Source organism: Primulina huaijiensis, chromosome 1 (genome assembly GCF_012295235.1).
Source record: "Primulina huaijiensis isolate GDHJ02 chromosome 1, ASM1229523v2, whole genome shotgun sequence".
Taxonomy (NCBI): Eukaryota; Viridiplantae; Streptophyta; class Magnoliopsida; order Lamiales; family Gesneriaceae; genus Primulina; species Primulina huaijiensis.
Genome location: NC_133306.1, coordinates 26,784,485 through 26,804,372, shown reverse-complemented (window position 1 = coordinate 26,804,372; position 19,888 = coordinate 26,784,485). Strand labels below are relative to the sequence as shown.

General features: G+C 34.4%; 5 protein-coding genes across 7 annotated transcripts; 2 read left to right on the top strand and 3 right to left on the bottom strand.

Annotated features, from left to right (window-relative positions):
* The first annotated feature begins 406 nt into the window (after positions 1-406).
* On the top strand, positions 407-4,014 carry LOC140990862 (guanine nucleotide-binding protein-like NSN1). 2 transcript variants are annotated; one of them, XM_073460707.1, is made up of 9 exons: positions 407-526; positions 614-858; positions 1,129-1,240; positions 1,326-1,499; positions 1,815-2,050; positions 2,241-2,505; positions 2,589-2,768; positions 3,191-3,402; positions 3,519-4,014. In XM_073460707.1, the coding sequence occupies exons 1-9, from the start codon at positions 508-510 to the stop codon at positions 3,873-3,875; spliced, it is 1,800 nt and encodes a 599-aa protein (XP_073316808.1). In that variant the 5' UTR covers positions 407-507; the 3' UTR covers positions 3,876-4,014. The 2 variants fall into 2 exon arrangements, with proteins under 2 accessions (XP_073316808.1, XP_073316798.1); XM_073460697.1 differs by having other exon boundaries at positions 1,129-1,246.
* A 732-nt stretch (positions 4,015-4,746) lies between these two features.
* On the bottom strand, positions 4,747-6,135 carry LOC140970671 (uncharacterized). Its single transcript, XM_073432501.1, has 3 exons — positions 5,758-6,135; positions 5,376-5,530; positions 4,747-5,190 (listed from the first exon to the last, which is right to left on the bottom strand). Exons 1-3 carry the CDS (start codon positions 5,951-5,953, stop codon positions 4,861-4,863), a joined length of 681 nt encoding a protein of 226 aa, XP_073288602.1. The 5' UTR covers positions 5,954-6,135; the 3' UTR covers positions 4,747-4,860.
* Positions 6,136-7,909: 1,774 nt separating this feature from the next.
* Positions 7,910-10,869, top strand: LOC140990855 (vesicle-associated membrane protein 722-like). Its single transcript, XM_073460684.1, has 5 exons — positions 7,910-8,226; positions 9,290-9,431; positions 9,509-9,629; positions 9,738-9,800; positions 10,440-10,869. The coding sequence occupies exons 1-5, from the start codon at positions 8,037-8,039 to the stop codon at positions 10,584-10,586; spliced, it is 663 nt and encodes a 220-aa protein (XP_073316785.1). The 5' UTR covers positions 7,910-8,036; the 3' UTR covers positions 10,587-10,869.
* Positions 10,870-13,623: 2,754 nt separating this feature from the next.
* LOC140990840 (uncharacterized) lies at positions 13,624-16,414 on the bottom strand. 2 transcript variants are annotated; one of them, XM_073460674.1, is made up of 8 exons: positions 16,153-16,414; positions 15,426-15,506; positions 15,247-15,335; positions 15,065-15,139; positions 14,679-14,785; positions 14,527-14,604; positions 14,323-14,382; positions 13,624-14,150 (listed from the first exon to the last, which is right to left on the bottom strand). In XM_073460674.1, the coding sequence occupies exons 1-8, from the start codon at positions 16,273-16,275 to the stop codon at positions 14,038-14,040; spliced, it is 726 nt and encodes a 241-aa protein (XP_073316775.1). In that variant the 5' UTR covers positions 16,276-16,414; the 3' UTR covers positions 13,624-14,037. The 2 variants fall into 2 exon arrangements, with proteins under 2 accessions (XP_073316775.1, XP_073316766.1); XM_073460665.1 differs by having other exon boundaries at positions 14,527-14,610; positions 16,153-16,413.
* A 590-nt stretch (positions 16,415-17,004) lies between these two features.
* Positions 17,005-18,896, bottom strand: LOC140970663 (uncharacterized). The gene is made up of 5 exons (XM_073432489.1): positions 18,663-18,896; positions 18,496-18,580; positions 17,865-18,346; positions 17,377-17,650; positions 17,005-17,191 (listed from the first exon to the last, which is right to left on the bottom strand). The coding sequence occupies exons 1-5, from the start codon at positions 18,666-18,668 to the stop codon at positions 17,172-17,174; spliced, it is 867 nt and encodes a 288-aa protein (XP_073288590.1). The 5' UTR covers positions 18,669-18,896; the 3' UTR covers positions 17,005-17,171.
* Positions 18,897-19,888: the final 992 nt, after the last annotated feature.

Sequence of the window (19,888 nt, the reverse complement as noted above, 5' to 3'; positions counted from 1 at the left end):
GATTTTGAGTTGGCATTAGGAAGGAATGCCGTTTTGGTATTTTTAAGATTTCATTCATAATGTTGATTTGTGATACACTCTTATGTATTTATATCTGTGAGACAGGTTAACCTGACTTATATATAAATTGAAAAGTAATGTTTATGATATAAATAATAATATTTTTTCATGAATTTGATCGAATATATTATCTGTCTTACAATATTAATAAGTGAAACGATATCACGAGAACTTTTGTATTAATTGAAAATAATTTGGTCTGATTTAAGCTTTGAAATATAATTTAAATAGTATGTCCTATTTTTTCAATATATTTTCTTTATTATATTAATATAAAATAAAATTGAAAGATTTTTCAATTTTACTCTAAATAACCCCGTTTATGTAAATCCATTTTCAAATACACCCAATATTACCCGACTCGCCTGTTATTTTTCCTGCCTTTGTAAACCCTAAGAAAACCCGCGCCCCTCCGTCTCGTACTTCGTCTACACGTAGAATCCAGCCATGGTGAAGAAAAGCAAAAGTACTCATATTTCATTGTCCATTCGTGTGTAGTAGCAGATTTTATTTTTTTCCCTGTACTCATATTTGTGTGTTGGAATTTTCTCAGAGAGCAAGAGCAAGAGGGTGTCTCTGAAGAAGAAGTACAAGATTATTCGGAAAGTAAAGGAGCATCACAAGAAGAAGGCCAAGGAAGCAAAGAAATTGGGATTCAACAAGAAATCCAAAGTTCAGAAGGATCCGGGCATCCCCAATGACTGGCCCTTTAAGGAACAGGAGCTCAAGGCGCTCGAGGCACGCCGCCAGCGTGCCTTGCAGGAGCTAGAGGATAAGAAATCCGCTCGCAAGGAGAGGGTAATTCGATTATGCTTTTAGTTTATTATTCTATTGCGCATTCTATTTGATTGATGGCTCGTGTTTACTGCATTTGTGATTACTTCTTGATGTTATTTTTGGGTTTCAGATTTGTTATTTGATGTTTTGTGTTTAGAATATTTGAAAGGATTAAATTTGACACATCTTGCTGAAAGTTTTCCCCGGGATGTATTAACTTCACAAACCAATTCAGATTTTTTCATTTGGATTTAGACTCTGCTATCTAAACCTTTTTTCTTAATTTTTTAGGCTCAAAAGAGAAAATTGGGGCTCTTGGAAGATGAGGAAATGAAAGGAGAAGATATTTCTGGTGGAGAGGAGTTAGTCGCTGAGAATTCCATCCGAGCTTCGAAAACTCGGGGTTTGGGTATGTGAGAGATTTATGGTGTTTTGATGTTTTGGTTTGATGTATTTGTTTTTTAAAAAAATTCTTTACTTTGTTGCAGACAACTCAGAGAAATCATTTTATAAGGAGTTGGTGAAAGTTATCGAAGCTTCTGATGTAATTTTGGAGGTCCTTGATGCCCGAGATCCCCTTGGTACACGTTGTGTTGACATGGAAAACATGGTGATGAAATCAGGGCCTGATAAACGTCTTGTTTTGCTTCTCAATAAAATTGGTATGCTTGCTCATCTGCGTTTCTTTTCTGACTTTATGGTCCTAAGTTTGGAGACAATTGTTAAAATTTGTGCTGGCCCTAAAACACTTTTTCTGGTGAATGAATATATCAGCTTGAAATGCTGGCAAGTTGTGATCTTTTTAAAAGATATTGTGCGAGTAATTAAGTCAATGGAATTTATGTTTATTTCCATTAGTTTTAAATACTTCTGACTTCATAGAGATCATTCACGTAGATGCTTTCTGTGCACATCATTCAGGGTTTGCAGAGAACTCATCAAAATATGTTACCTTGACACCTTTTTTCATGTTTCAGATCTTGTTCCTCGTGAAGTTGCTGAAAAATGGCTCAACTATCTGAGAGAGGAATTACCAACAGTTGCCTTTAAATGCAGCACCCAAGAACAGAAATCAAACCTGGGTTGGAAATCTACTCGAAAGGCTGGGAAGGCTGCGAAATCTGGGAAGGCAAGCAATATCCTGCAAACAAGCGACTGTCTGGGGGCTGAAACTCTCATAAAATTGCTGAAAAATTATTCTAGAAGCCATGATGTAAGTATTGGTGGAAATTTAATATGAGTCCTAGTCGATAAGTTTGGTGTATATACATGGAATTCATTTTCTTTTCCTCTTTCTCATACTTTTTTTATTGTTTATAGTACTTATTCTCTTAAAAGTGCATAGTAACGTCATGCATGTATTTAGTGTGTTGTGGGAAATTAATTTTCAAATTTTTCTGCAGATCAAAAAATCTATCACCGTGGGGGTTATTGGCCTTCCCAATGTAGGTAAAAGTAGCCTAATCAATAGCCTGAAAAGATCTCAGGTTGCAAATGTTGGTGCCACCCCTGGCTTGACAAGATCTATGCAAGAAGTTCAGCTGGATAAAAATGTTAAATTATTGGACTGTCCCGGGGTTGTGATGCTAAAATCATCTGAAACTGATGCATCCATTGCTCTTCGTAATTGCAAGAGAATTGAAAAATTAGACGATCCAATTGGTCCTGGTGAGTTCTTGTTTTTAAGATAATCCACTGATCCTGATTTCATAATTGAGTATTTATTTTATTCCTCGGTGTTAACTTTACAGTTAAGGAAATCCTCAAGCTTTGCCCAGATAAAATATTAGTGACATTGTATAAGATTCCTGGGTTTAGTTCTGTTGACGATTTCCTTCAGATAGTTGCTACAGTCCGGGGAAAGCTAAAAAAAGGTGGTATTGTAGATGTCGAATCTGCTGCAAGGATTGTTTTGCATGACTGGAATGTAGGTATGACTCCTCATCTCTATGAACTTCATCAAAAGAACATGTATTGTTGCATGGGAGACAAACCTAGACGGGCCGGCAGGAGTGGTTACAATTCCCCCCCCCCCCCCCTTCCCCCCATCCCAACAAAAAATTTTATAGGCTTATATATTATTATAACTCATTATTTTCCTAGTTTCTAAAATTTTTCTGTTTTAGTTTTGTCGGCTTACACAAAATTCCGCGCTCTAGTACTAAGCTACACTTTTTTTAGCATGAAGGAGTGACAGTTTGTAGGACTTCTGCCTTTTTTGCTGATTTGAAAATGGGACAAGAGTGCTAAAACTTAAGTCGACAGTGAATGCAAACAAAATAGCTTTTCCTTTTAGACACAGTGCAAGCGGGGGTTAAAATAACATGGTTTTTATTTGTGATTCTCCCCGTAGGTAAAATTCCATATTACACCATGCCTCCCATTCGGAATGTAGAGGAGCCTTCCGAGGCTAAAATCGTCTCACAACTTGGGAAAGAGTTCAATGTGGATGAAGTTTATGGTGGTGAATCTTCGTTTATCGGCAGTTTGAAATCTGTAAATGATTTCAACCCAGTTGAAGTTCCATCAAATCTTCCTATAAAGTTCAGCATGATGATTGTTGAGGTTTGTGATTTTCCCACTTATTGTATCCTTTTTCAGGAATTCAATCTCTCACATGCTTTCTTAGATTTCCACACTATTGATAAGTCTAATAAATTTGGTTGAGTATGTTTATGCAGCATGATGAACAACCACCAACTTCAACTCAGAACAACGTCGAGGATGAGTCCATGGAATCTAACGAAAAGGGTGATATCCCAGAGAAAGATAAATATGCAAATAGAAAACAAAACAAGAAGTTGTATTCCGAGGAGGGCATGCTGAACACGAAGTTGAAAAAAGCAGAGAAGAAAAGATTGAAAAAGGATAGTCGACCATCTACAATGGAACATGGTTTGGATGATGATGATGATTATGATTTTGGAGTTGATTATATGAGAACGGAAACTGCCTCGGATGTTGCCAATGATGGTGCCCCAGCTAGCAGTAAGAATCGGTTTGAAGTGCCTTCTGGGGTTGAATTGGATACCGAGTAACTGAGGAGTGATACAGCAGTTATTTATGTCATCAAATGAGTCCAGGTTTTTAATTGAATTGGTTCAGTATGTTGTGGATCCTAAGATTTTGGCTCGTGGAACTAAATTAGTGTCATTTACCGGTTATCAGTAATTTTTGTTTTCTCTTACAAGAAAATTTTGTAATCTTGTATTTTATTTACTATTTTATTTCAAATTTAATCAATTAAATCAAACATATTATTATTTCTTAAATACTATTCTATATCTACTTAAATATTTTAATAATCAATTATATTTATCTATACAAAATTTCATCAACAAACTAAATTGATCTTCAGGTCATGCTTGATTGAATAGAATAAGATGTGAAATAAATGAATTTTTGAATGGAATAGTAATAAAAATTAAATGGTATATCCACTCAATTACTATGATTGACTTAAAAAATGAAATAAAATAAAATAAATATTTATAGTAATTTTAAAATTAATATTTTTTTATTAATATTAATTCATTATTATTTTTAATATTTATTTTATAACTAAATTATAAAATTTTATTGATTTTATTTATTATCATTATAAATATTTATTACCAAAATATTTCAAACAATAAAAATAGAAATTATATATGTATGTATGGTAATTCTCATTTTCCCAACTTGAAAAATGAGAATGGATAAACCCAACAACATGATAGGAATGCATCTTTTGATATTTTTTAGAATAAGTATTTTCATTAAAATAGATGTTGTCATTCCCAAAATTATATCAAATAAAAAAAATGAAATCATTCTTATCTCATTTAATCCTAGCTTGCCACGACTTATTGATAAAAGTACAAACTACCCTTCTGTTTTCTTTTCTCTTTTTTTTTTCTGTTTTTATTTACTTATTTCATTGAAGATGATCATATATAAAATACGAACGTGTGATCAAATACAAGACAGTACAAGAATATCCCCATCAATGTATAAACAACTACTCGTTTAGTTATCTCAAGTCTATGGATCGTTACCTGGCTTTGGAATAATCTTCGGAAATCGGTCTGCTGATCGTTTAACAACGTCATGAGCTGCATCAATGGCCGAGGATGCAGTCGCAGTAACGTCGTCTACGGCTGAGGATGTGGTCGCTGTCACGTCGCCAATGATAGAGGATGCAGTCTCTGTAACATTATCCATGGCAGAGGATACATCTGTGGATGCATTCGATGCAACATCATCGACGGCTGATACGCCTTCTTCAATGGACTTGGAAACTAACTCTATGCCATCCTTTGCTTCACGCATAGCTTCCTCCCTAACCCGGCTAGCTCTTTCCAGCACATCCTCCTGCGGATACTTCTTCAATGTTAGGATTGATTCAAATCTACTAGCAATTAATCGGAATTGCAAGTTTGCAACCAAGCATAATGCTACTCATCATATATATATATATATATATATATGTGAATCTATTTATCAAATCGAATCCGTCAGCGAAAACACATTTATTTGCAGAGATGGATTGTGGGCACCTGGAATTCTTGCGCCTGCTTCAGGAAATCAGCTTGCAATCCACCTATTACGCTAAAAAATTTACCCACAGTTGATTGTATACGGTCATTAATTACTTCCCCCAATGCCTTTCCCAAGAAAAATGCATCTAGCATTGCTTTGCACTCATTTCCACCTGCAAAATTATAATACCGAGTACCGACCAAATATATTCTAGTTAAATTGTAATTGAATAGGCTATCTCAAATGAACTACAATTTTCAGGAAAAAGTAGATCCCAGCATGAAGGTATTATGATTCAATGCTATAAAAGGGGAATTAACCCACCAAATAATAATAATAATAATAATAAGCAAAGAAAAAGACCGAAGATTAAAAGTCAAGTCTTGTAGACAAGCGTACCCGAGTCGCCAATAGCGTTGCACCTGAGACTGATCCTCGGAAACCCAGAAGGCTTGACCCTGAGATTCGAAGAAAACAAAAGATTATCCGGCAAGAGAACATCGGATCGGAGGATTTTCGTTGCGATACGAGGTGGCCGTGAACATGGTGAGTAGCAGGACTGTGGCGTTAGTGTCCCAACTCCCCTCATCTCCATTCGTCTTCACTTTTCGCGGTGTAACAGTAAGAGTAGTCGATCGGGGAATTCGGATTCAGAAAGGAAATTCAAAGAGAGCTGGATTATGAGCAGTAGCCGATCTCATGGGTTGTCGTTGGAGTATTAGTGGGGGAACTGGGAAGTAATTGATTGTTAATAAAATAGTACATTGTAGCCGATCTCATGGGGTTGGCGTTGGAGTACTATATTGGATAATATAAATAATATTAATATTAATACATATAAACTCATACACGTACACACTGAAGCTAATCGGCATTATCGTTCGTTACCTTGCTAACTCATAGTTCAGATACATTCAAGAGATAAAAATTCATTGAATCGAGAAAATTGATATTGTAAGTGTCATCAAATCTTCAAAAACTATTATCATACCCAATTTTTTATCTGACTTATGAAAAAAGTATTATTTTTTATATAAAAAAAATTTGATAATGCATGTTAGGAAAAAATAAGTGGAGAGAAAATTTTGACCAATTTAAGTCTACCCTAAAAATAACAAATATGAGATGTTTTTTTTTTTAAATAAAAAATAATTAAGCACGTTTTCTTTTCCCGAATTCACCCACACAATCACTGAGAGTGAACAATTTAGAGAATTTATTATCTACCAATATGTGTTGATACCCCTGTAAGAGCCCGGGTCATGAATGACCCGAGATATCAGATGGATTCCCAAATCAGGGTCAATTTGCAGGATGGATTCTTCTGAAGCCGGGCAGGTGCAAGCCCGGGCTCTACTCCCCGGGCAACCAGACGCCCGGGCTCTTATATAAACCCCCGATAGGCATTCTAACCGGGCCACCTCGATATGAGCACCGCACTCGAGTACACTAGCAGAATTGGATGTGGGCGACCGTCCTATCTCTGACACTAATTCAAGTGGTTGACAAAGTCAGACAGGCGGGATGTGACTGGTGTATGATTTGACATGTCAGAATGTAGCCGCCCTACTATAATTAGTAGGTAGCACGAAGAACGAGGTCATCATCACATCTGCTACTATAAATATCAGGTTCGTTCTATATTAAAGACAGGTGCACACACCTATTCATACGAGCAGCAATATTTTCTCTAAAGAGCTTCCTCTTTTACACATGCTGACTTAAGCATCGGAGTGGCCACGTCGGACACCCCTCCGGCGCCCATTCACGAGTTCATTTCATTGTGTGCAGGTTACAGCTGAAGCCATATTACGGAGATATATCTCACTGCTCTTATTCCCTTCATTATCTTGATAGCAGATCCGGTGGAGCACTCGACCCAGCTCATGCATTTCGCCAGGATTGCATCATGTGTATTTAAAAAAGGAGAATCGGTGAGGTGGTTGAAGCATTGAAAATTATGGATCACCATTTCGAAGACAATTTTGTAGTTAGTTTGATATGTTCTCAACGACTTGTTAATTTCATTCAATTATTATTATTATTATCATAATTTCCATTTACTCTAAAAAATCATTTTGCAAATCATGCCCGTACACATTTCATATTTGAGTCATTTTTTTTACTGAGATAAATGGAGTTCCAAACTACACATTATTAATATACTGTATTTGATAAAATACATTTATAAAACTCTTAAGTCTAATCATATTTAAATATATTTTTTTATAAGAAAAATCTCACTAATGTGATATATTATTAACTATTAACTAGGCAAAAACTTGTGTGAGACGGTCTCACGGATCGTATTTGTGAGACGAATCTCTTATTTGGGTCATCCATAAAAAAGTAATACTTTTTATGCTAAAAGTATTACTTTTTATTGTGAATATGGTTAGAGTTGACCCGTCTCACAGATTAAGATCCGTGAGACGGTATCACACGAGACCCCATCCTATTAACTATATATGATGAGAAGTCATTGTCCCGGCAATGTCACGGCATCCTCCGCCTAATTCCCTATCCCTTTCTCTCTCTAGACTTTCCCAATATAAATCCATATCACTTATTTGGTCACTTCTCTCTCTTCATTTTTCGTTTGAACATTCAAAAAACAGATTCATACTCACATATTCAGAGGTTCGGCCTAGGGTTTTTCACCGGGGAGAGGAGGAGGAATGGGGCAGCACTCGTTGATCTACAGTTTTGTGGCGCGTGGAACGGTGATTCTGGCGGAGTACACTGAGTTCACGGGGAATTTCACCGGAATCGCGGCGCAGTGTTTACAGAAACTTCCAGCCACCAATAATAAGTTTACGTACAACTGCGATGGACACACCTTCAATTACCTCGTCGAGGATGGATTCAGTAAGGCGGCGTCGTGTCTGATCTATTTGTTTCCATGTTTGTTTTGTTTATCGGATATGATTGGCTGGTTGTTAAATTCTTTTTTTGCGTGCTCGTTTTGGTCATTCTCCGATTCGCCTGATTTTTAGTTTTTAGGGGTTGTTTCGTGGTCCTTCGGTGTGACTTGCCCTTTAGTATCTTAGAACTTTTTTGCTACAGGTTCTGGATCGGCTGTTAAAATTTTTGAAGTGCGATTTCGTTTCAATGGGTGACTCCAATTTTTGGCGAAATTGGTAACAACTAGTGAAAACGACTTTGTGAGAGACAAGGGCCCTCACTCGGTAGAAATCTACAATTGCCTTGGCAGAATTTTTAAGTAATCAGTTCAATAGTATGGAGAGTGATGGGTTGTTTTATTGTCTATTCTTTCACTTTATGTCAATTCGCTTATTTGTCCCATTTATAGATATTAATACTCTTTAATATCTATAGGTATTTAAAATACTGTTATCTCATGTGGTACACCATGGTGTAGATCTGTTGGGGTTCCGATGTGTTTGTACGTGACCTTTTTTATCTGTGATTTTATGTTACATGGACTGAATTCACCTTTAAATAGAGTCTCTTGTGCAATAAAGCAATCGTAAGTTTGTTCCTTTGTGATCTTGAAGTTATGTGAATAGCCTTCTGTTTTTCAGAGACGATATCTGACTGTTCCTGGACCTCACAAGGCTTTTCCACTCTTCACACCCTCGCTTTAATTCAGTCTTAAGTTTCATATTTCTATATAGACCAGGTTACTGTCTGCTTCAACATAATGGACACCTACAGTAGTAGTGACCACCCATGTAGTTTCCAGTTTTAACTTCATTCATCTAGTATTGTGTTTTTGAAAATGAAATTGATCAAAGATTTTCTTGGTATTGATTGTTTGATTTATCAGGAAGCTTGTACACGTGTATCGGTCTGTTGCTGTATGATGTATATGATACACGACTGATACACCTATGTTGCTTTTGCTTTCTATTTACTTTTATTTTCATACTTCTTTTGATGGTTAAAAAATAACTATTGTTGGAAACAGCTTATTGTGTCGTGGCTGTTGAATCTGCTGGAAGACAGATTCCAATTGCATTTCTTGAGCGAGTGAAGGAGGACTTCACCAAGAAATATGCAGGAGGGAAGGCTGCAACAGCTGTCGCCAACAGCCTGAATAAAGAGTTTGGGTAATATTCTCTTTTAGTGACAGTTTTCTTTGCCTTTCTATGCCCATTAGATTAATTCTTATGTCATCAAAACTTAGACCCAAAATGAAGGAACAAATGCAGTATTGTGTGGATCATCCAGAGGAGATTAGCAAGCTTGCAAAGGTGAAAGCTCAGGTTTCAGAAGTTAAAGGGGTGATGATGGAAAACATTGAAAAGGTGACAATTTAAACATCACAGATCGCTAATATGTGATGAGATAATTAGGATGCATTTGGTTTCTGATGAAATGTGTGACATTTAACCCTGAGATTTCTTTCTATGCAGGTTCTTGACCGTGGAGAGAAAATTGAACTTCTGGTTGATAAAACTGAAAATCTTCGTTCTCAGGTTTGTAAAGTCCTGTTAGCCATTGTATATTGTCTTAAGTTCTGAAAATTGGATCTCTTGCTGTTACATGTTGATTTGGATGCCATATCTGCGTAATTTTATATGGATTTGGAGTCCGATAGTTTGAATTCATCTGAGATTATGCCTCTATTGCAGTCTTGTAGAAATTATTTGAATCTATCAACTCTGCTCGTGATATACATGTAGGAATTGATATTACATGTTTAGACAAACATTTCTGAAGCGGAATTGCTGCTTATAGAACTTTATGGATTATTAAAAAAATAATTTAAACTACTTTAATGGTCTCAATTTTGGATTTCTATCTGTAAATTGATTTGTGGTACGACTGTGGTTGGTTTTATTGGATTGGATATTTAAATACCAGTTGTTATGTTGAGGATCCTACTGACATCTGGCCTTCAGTGCAGTTTATAGCTCTATTCTTTTTGTTTTTTGGCTACTTCATACTTTTTCCACCTTGTCCGTGACTTTCTCCCGTGGGATTCTTTCCATTTTTTTATTATTGCTACACCGTGGAGTCTCCTTTTATTATGTCATTTGCTTTCTCGTATGTAGCTTTATAATGTGGTTTTCCAGTAGACTGAATATTCATGAGCCGTCAATCTCCTGTCACAGGCACAAGATTTCAGGACACAAGGAACCAAGATGAGGAGAAAGATGTGGTTCCAAAACATGAAGATAAAGCTAATTGTTCTTGGCATTATCATCGCCCTGATCCTTATCATTGTTTTGTCGGTCTGTGGTGGATTCAAATGTCATTAGCCTGTGTTTGGTAAGCCGGTCATTCACGCTGCCACTTTTGCATTATCAGTTTCACTTGAAATTTTTGTGATACATCACGCCATTCATGTCTGTATGATCTGTATCTTGTGTGACAATTGTTGTATAGTTTTGTATTTCCAAATCCTCTTAATATGCCAGTTTAAAGTGTCATTATTGATGTTTCTAGGAAACTTAAGATGTTTTTTTGTTGTTACTCGTTACTCAATTTAAACCTTCTCCTCTGACAATCTTATGTCAGTTATAGATAAATTATTTGTTGATAGATGATTAAGATCCTTGTCAAAATAGATTTGTGATCAAGACTATTATAGTAGTCTTAGTCATGAATAATATAGCTCTGAGTATTTCTCGGAACTCTTATATCTCCATTTATTTCATATTAAATTTGTAATATATTACCAGCACAAATGTTTTACCTTTTGGTTGTTCTCAAGAAACAACTTTTAAATTTGTATGGATGCCCGTGAAATAGCATGACATGATTTTATTTTGATAATCTAAACAGATTTATGATATTATAAGATCTCAGACCTATAAATGATAATGATTTTTTTTTTTTAAGAATATTGATCTGAGACTTAAAATTTGTCAATATTCCTAAAAACTATTGATATTTGATCAAAGATTCGACAATATTTCTGCGAAATTATTGATCTTAAGTTAAAGATAGTCAATATTCATGAAAGATGTCGATTTCCGATTGATATTAAATCTACTATACGTCAATACTTGTAAAGAATGTTTATTTATTATGTGCCAATATTACCGAAAAATATTGACCAATGATTTTATATTTGTAAACGTTCGTGACAAATGTGTATCTTAAATATTCAGGCAAAATATGGATGTAATATCTTAATATTTATCAATATTTTTTAAGAATGTATATTTAAGTTTTATGATTTGTCAATATTGTGGAAGAATATTCATTTAATGTGAATTAAAAATATATTGATTTTTTTGTGGGGTAAATATATTGATATTTACATGTGTTATTATGCTGTAATCCCAAAGAAACAACTTATTAGTAAATATTTAATTTTGTAATATATCAATAAATACTCCTGAAATAGTACAAATTTTGTAGTTTTTACGTTGATATTTCTGAAGCAATTTAATATTGTATTTTTTGATTTTGATGCTCTTAAAGTTGCACAAACTAATATTTTAGGAGAATATCCTGTTAGTCCTTATGAAGAAGTCTAGTATATAATACCAATATATTTGTCAATACTTCGGATAAATATTGACAGAAGATCAAAGATTTCTAAATATTTTTGAATAAGTTTAATACAAGAATTCTTAATATTCCAGATAAAAAAATTGGAGTAGGTCTCTTGTGAGACGATCTTACGAATCTTTATCTGTGAGAAGGGTAACCCTACCAATATTCATAGTAAAAAATAATAATTTTTCATGGATGACTCAAATAAGAGATTCGTCTCACAAAATACGACTCGTGAGACCGTCTCACACAAGTTTTTGTCAAAAAATAATCATATAATTCTTGACTTCATTTATTTATTGAAAAAATTACATTCGAGATTGACAATCATATGTTGTAAACTTATATATGTTATGGAAATTTAGATATTGAAAATCGTAAAAACGATAACATTTTTTTAACCAAAAATGGACAAATGCTTAACCATTTTTAAAAATTGAAATCTATAAAAGTTGGTTAAATCAGTTTTTCATAATAACTTGTACTCATTTTTCTTAAAGAAAAATAAAAATCACTCTTATTTTCAATATTGATGAAATTTATGCAAAACTTTTTAAATATTTCCATTATATTTTCTAAAAGTTATGAGAAACTACCTCATTCATATCCTCAACGATATGTTAAAACTTTTTAAAGGTCTTCTTATTTTATTTATTTTTTAAATCAAGTAACCAATAACGATATGTTAAATCTTTTATTTTTGGTGATAAAAAACAATACTTTTATTGTATTAAAATAAGCTGTCATTATTTGTGTATTCAGGTATTCAACCGTTCTGCCAAAGACAACGAGCAGCACACTACTAGTGTTCAAAAGATAGGTAAACGGTCGCAAGCTATTTAGTCTCTTTACGGGTAAAACTACTCAATCAGTTACACTAAACTAATATGTCAATCGACCGGACTACTCAGAAATATACTAAAATAATTCTCGACCGAACAGAGTTAAGAATATTTGTGAAAATCAACAGATTAATCGACGACTTAAAATATAAATATTGCACATATCCTTTCAACTCTCATATGACATAAAATATTTCATCAGTCCGTCGTCTGATAGCTTTCGTACAAATAGGTTTTTTAAAAACACAAAAGCAGGAAAGATAGTAAAGAGCATTTAATGAAAGCTACAGCACGTAATAGTGATGTGTCTATAATGTCAGATTACAATACAAAGAGTTGTTGAACGGAAAAAAAGACTGCATTGCTATATATAGAGAATGCAAGCATGAACTCTACACACATAGATATATTCGAAGCAACAAATTCAAAAATAAGGCTTGCACAATTCTCATAAATATCATACACTGCTAATCAGCTCTTTCTTCAAGATATTATAAGATCTACAAGGATCAATCAGAGTTTGAAAACAATTACTCGACTCATTTTTGCCAGAGACAGTTCGAGGAGTTGCAAACATTTTGAATCTTAAGATTCATTCTTCGTTATATTGTTGTTTTTTGGTTGTTTGACTGAAAGTCTCAACCATTGCAAAAACTACTAAGAATTTCAATTTAGACAATAAATAAGACCTAAAATTGAAGCGAATTGTTAAAAAATATTTATAAAACAAAAATATTATAGTGAATTTCTTAATAATTTCCTAACAAGAGCTCAACTTTATATTTTCAGCAGTTAGTAAATGTTTTGTCTAATTCATGTCTAGAAAATGCTTCAACGAATTCTATGAGTAAATAATATGCTTCTCACCCAATTTTCTCATAAATCGGCGAAGGTAATTAATTTGTCAAGTGACATTAGTTTATTCCTTCAATGACCAACAATGAAGATGTAAAGCAACGAAACAGTACATTTTTGTGTGTCCTCAAACATAACTGATAGATTTACATGAAATTTTTGGACATTTGTATCCGAATTCGGTCACCGACAAGATTAATCTTAAGACATCACAATAAAATCTACATCATACTTGACGTCTTGTTTAATAAAAGGATGAAACAATTAAATAAATGAGGGCAGTAAAAATTGGTTGCTTGCCTTTGCTTTTTGGCTCTGTAAAACGAGTATACGTCTGCAACAAAGCTTGCCCACATACAGATATATATAAACATATCAGCTGCTAACAACCCTATGTAACAAGCCACAATCTCATGAAATAGAAAGCCAACTTTGAACACCGTAACAAACGAAGCCAAGCCAAACCATACCAACCATTTTCTATGAGCAAAGAAGAAAACCCTCCCAACTATACTTGGTAACCACCACTTCTTGGGTGGTTACCCATCCTTCCACTTCCACGGCCACGGCCATAGCCTCTGCCACCTCCACTTCCACCTCTCCCTCTTAAATATCCCCCACCTAATAATAAAAGGAAATTCTTGAGATGAAAATCACAAGCAATAAATGTATTAATATTAGCAATAAAAGCATATTTGAGAAAACATGTGACCATATAAACGAAAAAAACACTGAATCTCCAAGGAAATCGATAGCAGAAATATTTCTAAATTCTGATAGGATAAACACATACCATTATAACTCCAACCACCACGTCCACTGCCACGGCCCCAGTTAGGATATCCACCATTATCTGTGAAGAAGAAATACTCCATGAGACACCAAATATACAAAAAAAAAAAAAAAAAAAAAAAAAAANGGGCAGATACACTAGATAAATAGCCAGAATAACCAGGTTGCTAGAACTAGATGATATCAGGAGGAAGGATATAAATACCTTGGTAGTTTCCATATCCACCTCTTGTCCAACCTCCTCCCCTCCCTCTGCCGCGACCTCTTCCTCGTCCATAATTATCTAAAACTATAAACATCAAATTTATGCTTACTGTCAAAAATAGCTATAATATCGAATTCCAGTCACTTCTCTACCTCTGTTATCGGTGTTGTACACTGCATGTGCTTGTCTTGGAGGTGGTGGTTGTGGCTGATAGATGCAATACGGTTTAGTTTGATTCACATGCAATGGAGCTTGATACCTAGATCAAACAAACAAATTCAGAATACATTACAATGAGAAAAGGAACATAACAGAGTTTGGTTGCCAACAACCTCACTAATGAAGCCGACAAAAAAAAAGAAGACGCAAAATAATGCTTGAAGTTTAGAATGACAAGAACAAATGTCAATAAATCAATAAAAGATAGTCATAGCACCTCATGTGCCTCAGATAAAGAGGTTGTCAAATTAGTCATGCCTGCATTTCTTCCTCAATGGGCATTTACACAAAAATAACTAAATGTGATCGTGAAAATTACCCAGGAGAATTCTTGTTAAGCTCCTTCGAAGAAAGGATAATTGAAATCACTGAGACATGACGTGTCTGCTCCACACTGTACGAGACATCCAACAGATGAGCATACCAGCATAGCACACACATCAGTAAGAAGAATTCATAATGCTAGAGCAAAATCAGAAGGCCAAAAAAAGACAAACTCACGTTTCAAGGCCCTCTTCAATGGGTTCAAAAGTATCAGTTATGCTCAATGAACTGATGGCAGTGTCCTGATGGAGTCGAGGAATCCTTCTCTGTTTCAAACAAGAAAGAAAAGGATTGATTCCTCGGCATGGTATTGAAAACGGGAAACAATAGCACTGTAAAAAAATGAGCATAATCACCTTAATGATCTCTGCAATAGCTACTGTCTTGCTTATGGCTTGACCCATTGCTTTCAAGACAATCTCCTTCACTCGTCTCTCCTGAGAAATGTATGAACAATGCAATTACTAAACAGAAAATCTTAGGCAACTGATATATTAATTGCAGTCAACAATACTTGGAATAAAAAACCCTTGATTGTGCACAGAGTAATAACTATTTGCACTCAGGTAGCTTAACATTTATTCCAGAGTAATGAAAAAAATGGTGTGAAATATAAACTCTTGTTGATTAAAGGTGGGCATAACAGTATCCAGATTATCATAAGCGCAGCGTATGAACAAGTTATTACACACACGCAAACACATGAGCTTCAAAATCTGAGCTAAACTGGTTGGCCACCGGATGTGAACATGTAAACGTCAAACTTATATATCATAAAACAAACGGAAACAACGAAACAGACACTAAAAACAAAATCAAAACAAAAACCAGTCTCACCAGGAAAAATCATAACAAATATACGGTTCATGGAGTTATTACACAAAGTTTCAACACTCTAAATTTCGAATCCCAAGTCTCATCAATGGAGGAAAAATGCACACAAAATGCCACAAAGATGAACGGAAAAGCCACAACAAAACAAAATCTAGAAGACTTGACACATAACATTTGTTAAAAAAATAAAGACAAGAGTAACACAAAAGAAAATCGGAAGAAGAACAAATCAAAATGGGAAAATGATACCTGTAGTAGGGAAGTGGCATAGCTGATGTAATTACGAACCAAACCCTGAGAAGTAACTCGAATCTCATTCTCATTGACGGGAGATTGAGGCTTCGGCTTCTCCACCTTGTGGTATCTATCCATTTGCTTTACGTTGGCGAAAACAGAAACCCTAAAAACCCTAGATTGTTGGAGATTTAATAACTACCACTATATTTTATAGCGGATCCAAACAGTACAAGGATTGATTACATTTCTTTGTTTGGGCTTTTGATGACACCCGCCTTTTCTTCACTCTTATTACTCATATATATAATAGGGATTCTTTATTTTGAATTAAGTTTTTTTACATTTTTTCAAGTATTAATCTTTTATTAAACATAAATCTTATAAATTCAGAAATATAGGTAAAAATACCTTTGAATTTATAAAAAACGTAGGATACATTTTATTTTATTAATGATTAAAATACTAGATGTCATTTTAAAATTAATGTCAAATTTTACTTTATCTTAATTTTAAATGTGGATAAATATTCAAACTCTTCAATGAATCTTTTTCCTGACTGAAAAAGTATTAACTACACTGCATTAAAATCTTTTATTTTTATGGCTTTATAATTTTGGTAATCTATAATATAATTTATTATAAACATTAATTTTTACAACATGTTTGGCCTTCCGCTCCGTGTAAAATGTGTTGTGATGAAACATTAAAACAACATTTTGTAATCTGGAAAACCTGGAGTCGTCCTTCTCCATTTTAAGTAGAGAATTTTTTTGGCTAAACTATATTCTATTTTCCAATCCATAAGAAATCATGGGTCTCAACATCGATTTTCACGTGAGATATCTTCATTCAACTTAAAAAAATTTACATTAATTCCCAAGAACAAGATCACGAATTCATTCTCAAATCAAACATTTTATCGTTTCAAAATCCATACAACATAGAGGCAAAAACTTAAGCATCTGGGATTTGGTGCAAAGTTCCTTCAATCTTCAGAGAACACTCATGACAAGTATTCACGACTCCAATTTTCACAACTCCAGTACCACAACTGTCCAGAATCGAACATAAACATCAGAAAAAATTGTCCCAAAAGTTAATAATTGATGTCGGAGAAAGGATTTTTGTGTAACTGAGGAAAATCAAGATTCGAAAAGATATAGGACGGGAGGAATCATATTTTCCAGGCTATGCAGATATCTTATTAATGTGCAACTATATAGAAAAGAGCCTTACATTCAGAATCAGTGGTGATCCAATTTCCTCTGCCAGAACGACCTCTAGCATGTAAAGGAGTAGAGTTCACAGAAGCTGCTGCACTTGCAAATACTTGATCATTGATTCTCATCGAACAAGTCAGTGAAATTACCTCCGAAAACGTCAAATAAGCAGAGGAAGCAGTTGAGCAACTCTCCATATCCCATCTAAAACTTATCTTTGGGGATTGATTGCTAAGTTGATCATAATCTGGCATTGTCTTTAAAGCCGGTTTGTTCCGAAGATGCATCGCCTGTAAGATCATGTAATTGTTCCTCCAGTTAATGTCAAATATCAACCTGTGATTCTACGCAAATTTGAATTTAAGAAAACAACCTCCGTTTGTTAAAATATATAGCATCGTCCAATCTTTAGTCAAAGAAGGCCATAAATAAAAAAGAAAAAGAAAAAAAATTGATCGAAGTCGCTATTCAAACTGTCCCTTATATGTTATAAGCAGAATGTACCTTTCTACCAATATATTTTCCTCCCTTTTCAGCCTTAGCAGCAGCAGCAGCCCGTTTCAGCAACTCCTTCATCCTTGAAATGGCCTTGGTTCTTCCGCCACTGGCCTTTTCGTTCGTGCATCCGTTGCTGCATTGATCCTTACAGTTTGCTGCAAATGACTGGGTTATATCTGTAATGGGCAAGATCTTACTCCCTACATAAGTTGTAGGAGAATCTGCCATGTGTGAAACGCCTAATCCTCGTGCTATTTCTTCGGATTTCATCTTCATGGAATGGACATAATTCTGCCTTCTGCGAAAGCTTGCAAGTCTTTTTAGGTGTAGAGTATGGTAAGACCAAGTCTTTTGGATGTTTTTTCCCCGAAAGAAGTAGGAAACATTTAAGTTCTTGCAGCACAACTTGATCGGTTCCACTCGCTTCAATTGCCTTTGTTTAAGCATGCGCTCTTTATGCAGAAGTATTGATCCAAGAATTTTTTTATCTGCAATGAGACAAAAAAAACTTTGAATTTCATGGTTTGAATGTATACTGCATGGATCTTGAGCTCCACCTACATTATTTCTTTGAACTCGACTTATTTACACCATGTAAACATAGTAGAATCGAAACTCGAAAGGGTTATCTTCTTACCTTGAAGACTTTTTTTCTTGACAAAGGGACTAAAAGTTGGCACTTTGGGAGACTCTGAGGCAATGTTGGGGAGCCAATGAAGAATCTGCCACATTTAAAAACAACAAGAAAAATGGTATTATTCCACTTTTGATTTCATATTGAATAAAATCACAAAGCTAGCTCACCTGCATGTTATGTTGGTAATATTTTATTGAATTGAAATGATAGATGGTGTGTGTGACATAATTATTCCTTTGTAAAATGGGCAGAACAGAAGAAATCTATCTCTGCTGTCTGTATATAACAAAGATTCTTGAATTTTTGGCTATTTCTTATGTAAAATTTGGAATATTTTCATATGGGGAAATCTATAAATCTTGGGCTGAATTTAAGAAGATGTGAGACAACTAATGTCTGAGTGAGGGATGGTTGTCTTGTGAAACGGATTCGTTTTATAGGCAATAATGTTATTGTTTTGCAGTCAACATCAAATTCATAAATTCTATTTGAGGGAATGTTATTCTTTCATTAATCCGAGCAAATAACACAAACTTGTCTATTTCCCAAGAATGACTCGTTCAAATCTTAATAAAATAAAAAAATCTTAAAGCACCCCATGAACTATTTTAAAAACATTAAATATCCCAAGATATTTTTACATGATGTGATGTACACCACAAAAAAATAATATCCCATTCAAAAAGTAGAACAATATGTACATTATATTTTTCAATATAATTAATTTAGAAAGACATAATATTAGTACGGTGTATGAAGCCGAAATAGTTCGGTTTGAGACACAATGCTGTCTAAATAAATATAATGTGGTATGAAATGACCAAAAATGGGCTGTATTATCTCCCCTTTAGTGGTCCAAATGAACACTTTTTTAAAGTGAAACTACACGTACAAAATGGTCCGGTCCGTTAGAAACCGGACACTATACCAAATCATTGATTGTTTTTACATTATTGAATCATCAAGTGTTTAAATCTAGATTTATATATTGAGAATCATTTATCCATCCAATATTTGACTCGAATTATACATGTTAAAACTAAATTTAACGAAATTTTATTTAGTTTAGCATCATATTTATTTGAGATTATGAACCCAATCACCATATTTCATTTGCCCAGAATCTGGCTAGCATAGAAAAACATAGCTAGCTTGCAAGAAAGCAATGCCGAGCGACAATCTATGAAGATAGAAGACACCATGAAAGTGAACAAAGGTCAACGTTCCTTCTTGGGGATACATGCAATGTGTACGCTTTAAACAACGGCCGACATACATTCTCTGCATCATAAATTAAATACATTGGTCTCCATCTTGAGTTGGCAAGATTAAGACTAAGGTAAAACAATTTTTTTTTCTTTTTGTTTTAACTTGGTTGAATGTATTATTCATC